This window comes from Mobula hypostoma, chromosome 12, assembly GCF_963921235.1.
Source record: "Mobula hypostoma chromosome 12, sMobHyp1.1, whole genome shotgun sequence".
In the NCBI taxonomy this organism is placed as follows: domain Eukaryota; kingdom Metazoa; phylum Chordata; class Chondrichthyes; order Myliobatiformes; family Myliobatidae; genus Mobula; species Mobula hypostoma.
In genome coordinates, this window is record NC_086108.1 from 15,672,546 (window position 1) to 15,686,407 (window position 13,862).

The window sequence follows — 13,862 nt, forward strand, 5'->3', positions numbered from 1 at the left end:
TATTTCTTTAAATACGTACCGTTGTTCAATTGCTGTTCTTATCTATGCTTATAATAAATTTATATACCTCTATAAGATCACCCTTCATTGTCCTACATTGTAAGGGGTAAAGGCCCATTCTGTCTAACCACTCCCTATAACTTAATTTCCATTGCAGCTTAGCCAGTTCATACTATATAGCTATGCAAATGATTCTGATTAATTTCAGAACTCTGGTGTTGGATGAGGACATTGGTATGACATTGGTTATGAAATTCCATCCCAACAAGGTTACTAATTAACCTTGTGTCACAATCAATGACTATATCCAAAACAGCTTTTTTTAGATTAGCTTCACAACACTTTGTTCCAAGCAATTGTCTCAGTTGCTTTCTGTGAACCCTTTCTCACAACATCCCACAATAATTTGATTTGTCCCATCCACGTGAAGCCTGGAGTACATTGCATCGTGTTCACTATGAGCTCTTGTTATTTCTTGATGCATACTTCACCCCACAGGATATCCATCATTAGCAGGCCTGTAAAATTGCTCCCATGAACGTTATCCATTGTCTTATCTCCAGCTATAATTTCTACTTTCTGATTATATGAATATGGCTCATTCGGGCCTATTGTTTTCAGACTCACCCCATTATCAGGGTTAATTCCCACTTCTTGTCCACTCTTTCTGTTGCTTCAGATCTCTAATTCAAATCTTTGAGCCCTTGCAAACTGAGGTTGCTCTCAGTCCAAAACTATTTATCACTATTCGTTCTATTGACTTATCTATTTGGTTATGTATGTTACTTGTAGTGAGATAAAGTGATGTAAATTTTAACTCTTTACCATTTATTTCATGGTTGGATCTTTTACTAGTATTTCAAAGTTGAGTTATTGTAATTAAAAACTTAACTCAACACAGGCATATAACATCATGTCATCAACATTCAGAAGAAAAACATAAATTTAACATAAGATATACACCATTTTTACGAGAAAGAAACACAATTAGAAAAAAAACAAGTGCGTTTTAGTGCAATGTTCTCATAGTGTTGCCGTATTTAAATAATACAGGCTGTTCAGGTTGGTGCAAGTAGGTGATGATGTAGAACTTCAGGCCTCTGTATCTCCTGCCTGATTGTAGCTTTGAGAACATGGCTTGGCCTGGGTGATGGATGATGGATGTTACCTGTTCACTGTTATAGTTAAAGTCTGTATAATTCTGACACAGTTTTGTTATCCTACTTAACAACAATGCTCTTGCCGTGACATTACAAGGTGGTTTTCAAAATTTTCCCTCACATCCTTACAGATACAAGTCGACCTTCACTAATCCTTTCTTTTTCAATCTTTTTATTAGTTTCATAAAATATAAACATAACATAATAATAGTACAAAGTTATTGGGAATGCAATGTTATACTTAACATGAGTAATTATAGAACCAAATAGTACTTAATTAACAAAACTCCCAATCATATAGGATACCAATGAATAATACAGAACAAAAAAAAAATCTGGACAAAAATCATGAAAAAAGAAAAAAAAACAAAAAAAAAAACCCTCAAAAAAAAAACTAATCTAAACAGAATTAATCAACTAAACTAAAAACAAGACCTGGGCTGTTTTAACATCATAAAAAATGGGAGAAAAGAAAACCTTAGTGTCGACGACTCCGCTCCTCTCAACCAAAACTACAGAGAAGTAAAATAAGTTTGGAAATGGTCACATTACATCATATGAAAATGCTGAATAAATGGCCTCCAAGTTTTTTCAAATTTAATGGAAGGGTCATAAACCACACTTCTAATTTTTTCCAAATTTAAACACAACATAGTTTGTGAAAACCAGTGAAATATAGTAGGAGGGTTAATCTCTTTCCAATTCAGCAAAATGGATCTTCTAGTCATTAAAGTAAGAAATACAATCATCCAACAAGCTGAAGAGGTTAAATGATTTGATTCTATCTTTGGTAACCCAAAAATAGCAGTAATTGGGTGAGGTTGTAAGTCTATATTTAGGACCGTTGAAATAATATCAAAAATATCTTTCCAATATTTTTCCAACAAAGGACATGACCAAAACATGTGAGTCAAAGAAGCTATCTTGGAATGACATCTATCACATATAGGATTTATATAAAAGTAATAACGAGATCGTTTACCTTTGGACATATGAGCCCTGTGCACTACTTTAAACTGTATCAACGTATGTTTAGCACATATAGAAGATGAATTAACTAATTGAAGAATTTTTTCTCATTTTTCAATCGGTATAATAATCTTAAGTTCTCTTTCCCAATCAGTTTTAATTTTATTAGATACATCAGGACATAAATTCATAATTATATTATAAATAATTGCTACAACACTTTACTGAGAAAGATTTAAATCTCAAATTTTTTCCAAAATATCCATTGGATATAAGTCTGGAAAATTAGGAGAAACAGTAATTAAAAAGTTTCTAACCTGTAGGTATCTAAAAAAGTGAGATCTGGGTAAATTATACCCAATGTGGACTTGAAGTTGCATCCAAATCTCGTAACCAAAATTTTAAGTATCGAATATTAATTGCCCAATAATAAAATCTAAAATTTGGGAGCGCTAACCCCCTCCCCCCCTTTTTTTAGATTTCTGTAAATACCTTTTACCTAGCCTAGGATTTTTGTTCTGCCATATATATGAGGAAATTTTTGAGTCAACATTCTCAAAAAAAGATTTTGGAATAAAAATTGGAACCGATTGAAATACAAACGTTTGTACATATAAAAATTTAGGCAAAATAATCATCTTAATAGCATTAATCTGACCAATCAAAGACAAAGAAATTGGAGACCATTTAGTAAACAAAAGTTTAATCTGATCAATTAAAGGTAAAAAATTAGCTTTAAATAAATCTTTATACTTTTCCGTAATTATAATCCCTAAATATATAAACGATTCAGTAACCAATTTAAATGGTAAACATCCATAATAGGGGAAATAATTCACTCTTATTAAAGTTTAATTTGTAGCCAGAAAAATTACTAAATTGAGCCAATAAAGCTAGAATAACAGGAATTGACTTCTCCAGATTAGAGATATATAATAACAAATCATCTGCATATAGTGATAATTTATGTATTTCATTTCCGTGGGTAATACCAAAAATATTGGGCGAGTCACAGATAGCAATTGCTAAAGGTTCAAGGGCGATATTAAATAGTAAAGGACTAAGAGGGCATCCTTGCCTAGTACCACGAAATAGACGAGAAAAGGGAGATCTTTGATTATTAGTGCAAACCGAAGCTACCGGGGTATGATATAACAATTTAATCCAAGATATAAATATCAAACTAAAATTAAATTTCTCAAGCACACTAAATAAATAAGGCCATTCAACTCTGTCAAAGGCTTTCTCAGCATCTAATGAGATAATACATTCCGGAGTATTAAATGAAGGGGTATAAACAATATGCAGTAACCTCCTAATATTAAAAGATGAATAACGGTTTTTAATAAATCCAGTTTGGTCCATAAATATAATTTGAGGTAATACCTTCTCTAACCAAGTTGCTAAAATTTTTGAAAAAGTTTTTGAATCTATATTCAAAAGAGATATCGGTCTATATGATGCACAATCAGTAGGCTCTTTATTCTTTTTAAGAATTAAGGAAATAGAGGCTTCATAAAATGATTGTGGTAATTTACCTAAACTGATTGCTTCTTTGAATATTATAGACAACCACGGAGAGAGAATAGAGGAAAAGAATTTTTAAAATTCCACTGTAAACCCATCCGGACCAGGTGCTTTACCAGAATTCATTGATGGGATTGCAGTTGTTATTTCCTCCTCTGTAATAGGAGTTTCTAATGATAAGCAATCTTTGGGTGATAATTTCAGAAAATTCTGTTTACTTAAAAAATCATGCATGATTTTAAAATCATGAGGAAAATTAGAGTGATATAAAGAGGTTTAAAATTCTTGAAAGGTTTTATTTATCTCGTCATGATCAACTGTCAAAGTATCATCGTGTTTACGAATCTTAGTAATTTGACGTTTAACCGAAACAAATTTCAATTGATTAGCCAATAGTTTACCCGATTTATCACTATGAATATAAAACTCACTTTTTGTTCTCATTAATTGATTTTCGATAATAATAGTAAACTATGTTCCAATTGAAGTTCAACTCTGTGTTTATACAGCTCCTTACTAGGAGCAATAGCGTATTTTTTTTTATCAATATCTTTAATTTTATCAACCAACAAGAGTATTTCATTCTTAGTACGTTTTTTCAAACCAGCCGAATAGGAAATAATCTGACCACAGATATAAGCTTTAAAAGCATCCCATACTGTTCCATTGGAAACTTCTCCCATAGTATTAGTTGAAAAAAAATCAATCTGTCCCTTCATAAACTTAACAAAGTCCGAGTCTTGAAGCAAAATAGGATTAAATCACCATTGTCTATTAGTAGAAGAAGTATCCATTAACTTGATAGAAAGTTTCATTGGAGCATGATCTGAAATGGCGATAATATCGTAATTACAATCAATTACAGATGGGATTAATCGAGAGTCAATAAAAAAATAGTCAGTTCGAGAATAAGAATGATAAACATGTGAAAAGAATGAGAATTCTTTGTCCTTTGGGTGTAGAAATCTCCAAATTTCTGAAATCCCAGAAGCAATCATTAGAGAGTTAATAAGAGTAGCTGACTTATTCGGTAAAGCCGGACTACCTATGGATCTGTCCACATGGGATTTAAACATAAATTAAAGTCACCACCCATTATCAACATATACTCGTTTAAGTTAGAAAAGGAAGTGAATATGTGCTTAAAAAATTCAGGATAATCCACATTCGGAGCATAAACATTAAACCATAACAACCTTTTTATTAAAAAGTAACCCAGTAATTAGCAAGAATCTACCATTAGGATCTGAGATAATGTCTTGATGAATAAAAGTAATTGAGGGATCTGTAAAAATTGAAATGCCTTTAACTTTGGCTTGGGAGTTCGAATAGTATTGTTATTCTTTCCAGAACTTAAAGAAGCGTTGATTATCCTCTTTCCTTACACGAGTTTCTTGTACAAAAATAATATGAGCATTCAGTCTTTGGAGTACTTTGAAAATCTTTTCCCGTTTTATTGGATGGTTTAAGCCATTTGTATTCCAAGAGACAAGATTAATAATGTGAGCCATAATTTAACATTAACCCTTTGGTATGTAAAGGGTTAACCATAATGTGAACTCATCAAATTGGAAGAGGAATACATGATCAAAGAGGAACCGGAAATCCCGACATTGCAGACATCTTTGTAGTACTAAATCAGCCCAATAGAAAAAATTAATAAAGAAAAAAACTCCCCCACCCTCCATCCCTAAGAACCCCGAACTAAGCCAGAGACGGCTGAAGAAAGAACTAACTAACACTAAATCTAACCCCATTTCTGCAGGAGGAAACTCCAAAGATATATGTTACATAGATGACCCCCCGAAAACCGATATAAAAAATTAAACACTATACTACAATAATCTACATAGTATAATTTCTAAAGTACATAAATAAGAAAAAGTTAATATCAGTACGTATGATTAGTTAATTATAAATGAAAGTGAATAAAATATCGCTTCCAAAAAACGAAAGGGGATTGTGGGAAGAAGAAACGTAAGAACATGGCGTGCCCAAAAAGAACAAAGGAGATTATGCAAAAAGAAAAACAAACTGCCATTTTAATTATACAAAAGCAAAAATAAAGAACATATAACTAAAATTGATCGGCAGATCAAATCATTAGTGATAATATAGGAAATCAAATAGTTAAAAAAAATTAACTAAGGAAAAGTAACGTTATTCGCGAGAAAAGACTTTTTTAGATAAGTTGTAAAATAATATCTGTAGTACTAAGCACAAAACAAAAATCTTGAGCTTATAAAAAACCTTCATTGTATGGTAATAGAAAGTTTGTTATTTTTTTTAAAACACCAGAAAGAAAGCTGATACTGAGAGCACCGAACATTAATTAAAGGGCGGTGTCTGTATCAGATGGGTAGTTGACATCCAAAAAGCTTCGAGCAGCAGTTGTGGAATGGAAGACACGACGAGATCCATCAGGAAGAGAAATTCTTAGGCGTGCAGAGTACAATAATGCCGGTTTGAGATTTTTTTGATAACATTCCGACATCAGAGGTTTAAAAATCAGTCGCTCTTTCATCACTTCGGGACTGTAATCTTGAACTATTCTGAAGGAATGCTGACGATAATTGATCATCCCTTGCTGACGAGCAGCCTGGAGAAGCTGTTCTTTAACATTAACGTAATGGAAACGAAGAATAATTGGTCTCGGTTTTGATTCGGCGGATGCCGGCTTTGGCTGCGATATACGATGGGCACGGTCAAGCAATGGAGGCTCGTTTGGAAATACTGAGCTGAACATATCCTTTAAAAGTTGAGCAAAGAATATTGAAGGGTCTCCATCCTCAACATCCTCGGGTAGACCAATTATACATAAGTTCTGTCTTCTCGATCGTTTTTTCAAGATCGATGACTTTGGATTTAAAATGTTGCAGTTGTTTCATGGTCCAAGCTAGATTCTGCTCCAAGTTCTCGACTTTTGAATCCGTCTTCTGAGATTTGTTATCCAGTTCAGAAATTTTACTTCGATGTTTTTGAACTTCACAATCCAGGGATTTCAGCATTTCCGTGATTGATTTTAAGTCTTCATTAAGACTTTAACTTTGTTCAAATTTATCAGATAATTTATCAGATAAACTTTCAGATAGATTTTGACGTTGTTCCTTGAATTTTTCCTCTAAAACCTTCATCGTGGCATCATAGGGTAGCTGCGTTTGTTTAGAGTCACCTTTTCTTTTTCCTCTGTTCCCGTCGGAATCTTTCCTGTCTTTGGCTTTGGATCTTGTACTGATTTCTTTAGATTCCAGAGTTGCAGTTCAAGAAAAAATCAGTAAGATAAAATAAGTCTTCTGGTGTAGGTAAAAATTAACCAATTTTCAAGATCGTAAGGGAGATCATAGGTTAAAAAAAAGATAACGGGAATGGAGCAAAGCCAGAAGCGACCTCACTTCATGAGTGCTCCCTGCAGAATTCCACCTTCACTAATCCGACTACCTGTAATCCGATTCCTTCGATAATCCAGCACTGATTATGCTTATGTGATCCTTCTGTAATTCGGCGTTTTCACTAATCCAGCACTCCTCAGATCCCAATGGTGCCAGATTAATGAAGGTCAACCTGTACTAGTGTGATACCTGCTTGTAAGTAATGTTGACTGGGCTCAGGACCCTGGAGTGTGACTTAGACCCATGTTCTTCTCACATCTGATCCAAGAGCTTTATTGCCTGGACATGGCTGACACCATGTATGAAATACCAAGTACACAGTAAGGAAACTATAGATTATTAACTTCACAATCCAGTCCTGCTGCTCCCCTGATAGGAAATTTATTTTTTGGGATCTGAATTTAAACAACATAAATCTATTTGAGCAAATTGGAGGGTGATCTACATAACTGGTAATTCAGTTCTATAAATAGAGGAAGAAAGGAATTTGAAAGGCAGAGTGAGGCATACTACAATTATTTATGGTAGTGAAGTTTAAATATAAACTTTGAAGCCTTGAAGCTTATCATTTCAGTAATTTACTTAAATAAGTTGCTGCTGTGCAAAAGGCTAACTCTATAATTAAAATATAATGTGTTTTAGAGTCAGATATTTCTCAAATTAAGAGAAAATAAAATGGTAAAAACATAAAGCATGGCTGTCCTTAGAAGCATATCCATTGCTCTTACCTGCCACACAGCCCTAGCCACACAGTACTGTCCCAGAATTATGGTTCTACACTTTTTTTTGCACTTACTTATCACAGGTAAAGTTCTGTCACATGGTTATAGCCAAAACATTACTACCACACTTGTGCCGTGGTTACTGTCAGTTGTCTGGGTAGACAGCTTCACAGTTGTTACATTCTGCTTTATTAGCCACGCTGATGATCATAGATCCACTGTCACTGCCCTCCCACACTCACACACCCACAAAAGCAGCTTGGTTGGCTGGCTTTAGGGTCAGAGGTCATTTGCCTGGTGGGAGATCAGATACATAGTCAGACCATCACATTTCTAACCTAAACAAATATGTGAAGATCCTCTCAGCTGAATCCGAGAAACCTTCTGACATCACATTTGAATATAGAAGTCACTTCAATAAATCTGGTTCTGGAGTCAGATATGATAGTGGTGTTTAAGAGGCTCTTAAATAGGTGCATGAATATGAGAGGATGTAGGGTTATAGACATTGTAGAGGCACAAGGGATTAGTTAGTTAGACATTTAGTTACGTTTAGTTGCAGGGCCTGTTCCTGTGCTGTACAATGTACTGTATAATGTAACCATATATATTTATGTAATATACAGATTGAATGTCAGCTCCATCTTACCCACTGTTGCTCAGGTACACTTCCCTGTTATTGAGCTTCATATGTATGGTGTTTATCAGGCTAGAAGTTACTTCCTTCCACCTGGGCTGTATCCCATCTTAATAATATTCAGTTACTGGTTATTTAAAAATAGCACAAACACGGTTGTAACAAACCAGGTGAGGAGACTTGCAGATGCTGGAAACCTGAGATAAAACAGTGAATGCTGGAAACACTCAGCAGGTTGGGTAGTCCCGGCAGAGAAAGGAACAAAATTACCAATTCAGTCTTCTATCCAAGTAGAATGATAAGGAGTCCCTGATTTAATGTGTTGGACCCGCTGAATATTCGTAGCATTTGCAGAAGTTTTTTGAGTCTGAACAGCTTTTGAAGGAATATGACTTTTCCATTTCTTATTCACTGCTTCCCACTACAGCACTCTGGCAATTGTCTGATTCGATTCAGATTTTTCTTTTCAAAAATATATCCTGTAATATTGTATGTGATACTGATACACCCAAACCATTGCTAGTGGTGCTGTACAGATGAACTGAATAATGGTCAAGAGTAGACTACGATTCCTTGCTATCCCCCTACCTTCACTGCAAAACATTTGTTCTTTTTGCTTCATTCATTGGGAAAATATAGGTGAATGAATTAGTGAGCTGTTCCCTGCTTCAGTTGCTTGTGGAACTGCATGTTGGAGTAAAGCCCCACACTGTTACTTATTGCTTCCAGGAGCAGCTGCCGGAACTCTACAATCACTTCCTGGACCTGAACTTGGAGGCACACATGTATGCTTCACAGTGGTTCCTCACACTCTTCACTGCCAAGTTCCCTCTCTGTATGGTCTTCCACATCATCGACCTGCTACTCTTTGAGGTAAGCATATTTATACACACCCTCCCTTTTATAAATATATCCACATGTTACGGTGAAAAGAATTATTCACACATATCTGTTCCTGGGGAAGACAAATGTGTTTATCCTATTGATCTTCAACCTACAGGGAAAAAAGTGTTCATTCAACCTATGAGTGCATCCGCACACTCCTTCCGATGGTACAGAGGTAGAACAATTGAGTACACTTAATCACTCAAGTGCCAACCCTGATGACACTTTTTTTACGTTGTATGTCAATGATTTGGATGACTGAATTGATGGCATTGTGGCCAAGTTTGCTGATGATACAGAGATAGATTGAGAAGCAGGTAATGTTGAGGAAGCAGGGAGGCTGCAGAAGGACTTAAACAGACTAGGACAATGGACAAAGAAGTGGCAGATAGAATACAGTGTCTGGAAGTGTATGGTCATGCACTTAGGTAGAAGGAATAAAAGCATAGAGTATTTTCTAAATAGAGAAAATTCAAAAATCAAAGAGATTTCGGGGTCCTCATGCAGCATTTCCTAAAGGCTAACTTATTAGCATTCATTTCAAGAGGGGTAGTATATAAAAACAAGGATGTAATGCTGAGCCTTTATAAGGCACTGGTGAATGTTGGAGTATTGTGAGCAGTTTTGGGCCCCTTATCTAAGAAAGACATTTAAGAGGGTTCAAAGGAGGTTCAAAAAAATGATTGCAACACACACAAAATACTGGTAGAACACAGCAGGCCAGACAGCATCTATAGGTAGAAGTACAGTCGACGTTTTGGGCCGAGACCCTTCGTTAGGATTGACTGAAGGAAGAAATAGTAAGAGATTTGAAAGAGGGAGGGGGAGGGGGAGAACCGAAATGATAGGAGAAGACAGGAGGGGAAGGGATGGAGCCAAGAGCTGGGAAGTAGATTGGCTAAAGAGAAACAAAGCTGGAGACACGGGAGAAAGAAAGGGGGAGGGGAGCACCAGAGGAAGATGGAGAGCAGGCAAAGAGTGATTGTGAGAGGGAAAGAGAGAGAGAAAAAAGGGGAGGGGGAAATAATAAATGAATAAATAAATAAAATAGGGGATGGGGTAAGAAGGGGAGGAGGGGCATTAGCGGAAGTTAGAGAAATCAATGTTCATGCCATCAGGTTGGAGGCTACCCAGAAGGAATATAAGGTTGTTCCTCCAACCTGAGTGTGGCTTCATCTTCACAGTAGGGGAGGCCATGGATGGACATATCAGAATGGGAATGGAACGTGGAATTAAAATGTGTGGCCACTGCGAGATCCTGCTTTCTGTGGCGGACAGAGTAGAGGTGTTCAGCGAAACGGTCTCCCAGTCTGTGTCGGGTCTCACCAATACAGTCGGCCCTCCTTATCCGTGAGGGATTGGTTCCAGGACCCCTCGCAGATACCAAAAAACGCGGATGCTCAAGTCCCTTATTCAACCTGCAACAATGCAGAGGACCTTAGGACCCAGCAGAACCCTGGACCTTATTTAACCTGTCGTAATGCTGTGGACATTAGGACCCAGCGGTGGAGCTCTGAATCCACAGCGTTTCTGTTCACGAAAATAATCACAATCACCATTGAAAATAAAGTGGAAGTAGTGAAGCGATCAGAAAGAGGTGAAATGCCATCGGTCATTGGAAAAACGTTAGGCTACAGTCGGTCAACGATCAGAACAATTTTAAAGGATAAAGTGAGAAAGGCCCTGCCCCGATTAAAGCTACAATTATTACTAAGCGACACAGTGGTTTAATTATTGGGTTTTGGGTTTTTGATCCTCCACCTCAACCCGGCACGGGTGGAGAGCGCACTCGGGAGCGGTCTGTCACTGGATCGAACTCGGGAACGGAAGTTCCCAAGCCCGGAGCTGAAACATACATTTCTTAAGTGTTTTATATGCATAGAAAGGTAAAAAATATACTATATACTAAGACAAATGCTTGACTAACTGACACTAAATAATACTGAATGTACCTATTCCGACTTACTTAGTAAGAGAACTTCCAGTTGTTTTTCATTCCTGCTCCAGGATAACCTACGCACATCCTCCCGTATACTTTAAATCATCTCTAGATTACTTATAATACTTAATACAATGTAAATACTATGTAAAATAGTTGTTACACTGCATTGTTTAGGGAATAATGACAAGAAAAAAAAGTCTGTACATGGCCAAACAACAAGTGCCGGAAGAGCACTTCTGGGTTTTCTTGAGTCGCGGTTGGTTGAATTCGTGCATCCGGATTTCTCTAACTTCCGTTAATGCCCTTCCTCCCCTTCTTACCCCATCCCTTATTTATTTATTTTCCCTTTTCTTTTCTCTCTCTCTCTCTGTCCCTCTCACAATAACTCCTTGCCTGCTCTTCATCTTCCTCTGGTGCTCCCTTCCCCCTTTCTTTCTCCCTAGGCTCCCGTCCCATGATCCTCTCCCTTCTCCAGCCTTGTATCCCTTTTGCCAATCAACTTTCCAGCTCTTAGCTTCATCCCTCCCCCTCCTGTCTTCTCCTATCATTTCGGGTCTCCCTCTCCCCCTCCCACTTCCAAATCTCTTACTATTTCTATTTTCAGTTAGTCCTGAAGAAGGGTCTCGGCCCGAAACATCGACTGTACTTCTTCCTATAGATGCTGTCTGGTCTGCTGTGTTCTACCAGCATTTTGTGTGTGTTGCTTGAATTTCCAGCATCTGCAGATTTCCTCGTGTTTGCGTCACAAAAATGATTCCAAGATTTGATAGCTCTGGGCCTGTACTCGCTGGAATTCAGAAGAACGAGGGAGTATTTAGTTGAAAACTATCGGATGTTGAAAAACCTAGATAGAATGAATGTGGAGAAGATATTTCCTACAGTGGGAGGAGTCTCAAACCAGACGGCACAACCTCAGAGAGACTTTGAGAGACATACATTTAGAATGGAGATGAGAGATTTAGGCAGAGGATGATGAATCTGGAATTTGCCAAACACAACTGTGGAGGCCAGGTCATTGATTGTATTTAAGGCAGAGGTTGATAGATTCTCAAAAACTTTAAAAACAGGTTGAAACTTTACAGGGAGCAGGCAGGAGAATGATGTTGAGAGGGAAATGGATCAGCCATGATGAAATGATGGGGCAGATTCGATGGGCTGAATGATGTAATTCAGGCCCCAATATCTTATGGTCTTATCAGAGGTAACCACTTCCAGGTTGTGTCAGGGAGGTCTTGAAGCTTGGGTATTACTTTGTCCTAGTCTGTTATCACTGATGCAAGACTCAAAGAGCTCAAAGAGCACTGTGAATTGTGGCCTTGTATACCACTTTACATTCCTAAGGTTGCAGAATAGGCTGCAGTTTCACTGTATTCAAGTTGTCCTGATGTTGCTGGTCTTAGTTGTCAATGTCTTTTAACATATTTGTAAATCTGAAACACACATTCATACTTGTGTTAATGCACGCACACCGTACTTGCTCACACACACCTTCTCAAACACACATATCGTATAACCATGCACACTGGCTCACACACAGCTCCACGAACACACACCTGTTAACCATGTACACTTCCTCACACACACCTCCACAAATTACACATATTGCACAGACATGCATGCTTATTTTCGGCATCTGTTAATCTCGTGAGATCATGGATTTGCGCCTTGGAAGGTTTCCAGGGAACAGGCCTTGGCAAGGTTGTATGGAAGACCAGCAATTGCCTATGCTGCAAGTCTCTCCTCTCCACACCACCGATGTTGTCCAAGGGAAGGGCACTAGGGCCACACAGCAGAGCAATGTGTGGTTAAGTGCCTTGCTCATGGACACAACACGCTGCCTCAGCTGAGGCTCGAACTAGTGACCTTCAGATCACTAGACCAACGCCTTAACCACTTGGCCACGTGCCAACACGCATGCTTATACAAAACACATAATTAATGGCTTACTTGTATATCCCTAATGTGTAAGACTCCCCCCCTCCCAGCCCTGCCTACCTGGTTTCCAGTGGCTAGGAGATCCACTGCCCATTGATTTAGTAGATGACAGTGAACCCAAACTCCTTATTCTGTACTGATGCACCTTTACTTAGGGGTGAGAGACAACAACCTCAATGCTAGAACTGCACATAAACTCCAAAGTCAACCAAACCAAAGCTTTATACAGCTGTAACAAGACTTTCTGATTCTTGTACTCAATGCCCCAACTGACGATGGCAAGAAAACCTTCTTTACCTTCTTCTTTACCACCCAATCTCATTGTGTTGCTACTTGGATCTGGGTATTCTTGTAAATGAATCACAACAAATTAGTAGGTGGGTTGAACAAATACTTAAAAAGGCAAACAGCATGTTGGTCTTTATTAAGAAGAGGCTGGAGTTTGTGAACAGGGAGGTTTTGTTACAATTACACAGGGTGTTACCTGGAATATTTTGCACTGTTTGAGCCCCATGTTCTAAAATATGATATAGAACATAGAATACTACACCACAGTACAAGTCCTTCAGCCCACAATTCTGTGCTGACCTTTTAACCTACTCTAAGGTCAATCTCCAGTTCTCTATCATCCATGTGCCAACTAAGAGTTTCTTAAATAACTCTAATGTATCTACCTCTACCAGCACCCCTGGTGGA

The 13,862-nt window shown here is 37.5% G+C and overlaps 1 protein-coding gene across 4 annotated transcripts in view; it reads left to right on the forward strand.

The window, feature by feature from the left end:
* The window catches only part of rabgap1l (RAB GTPase activating protein 1-like), a 586,024-nt gene that overhangs the window by 351,520 nt on the left and 220,642 nt on the right, over positions 1–13,862 (forward strand). For all 4 annotated transcript variants that reach the window (XM_063063651.1, XM_063063652.1, XM_063063655.1 and 1 more), the window contains one exon: positions 9,134–9,277. In XM_063063651.1, coding sequence (XP_062919721.1) covers positions 9,134–9,277 — 144 coding nt within the window. The remainder of the gene's footprint in view (positions 1–9,133; positions 9,278–13,862) is intronic.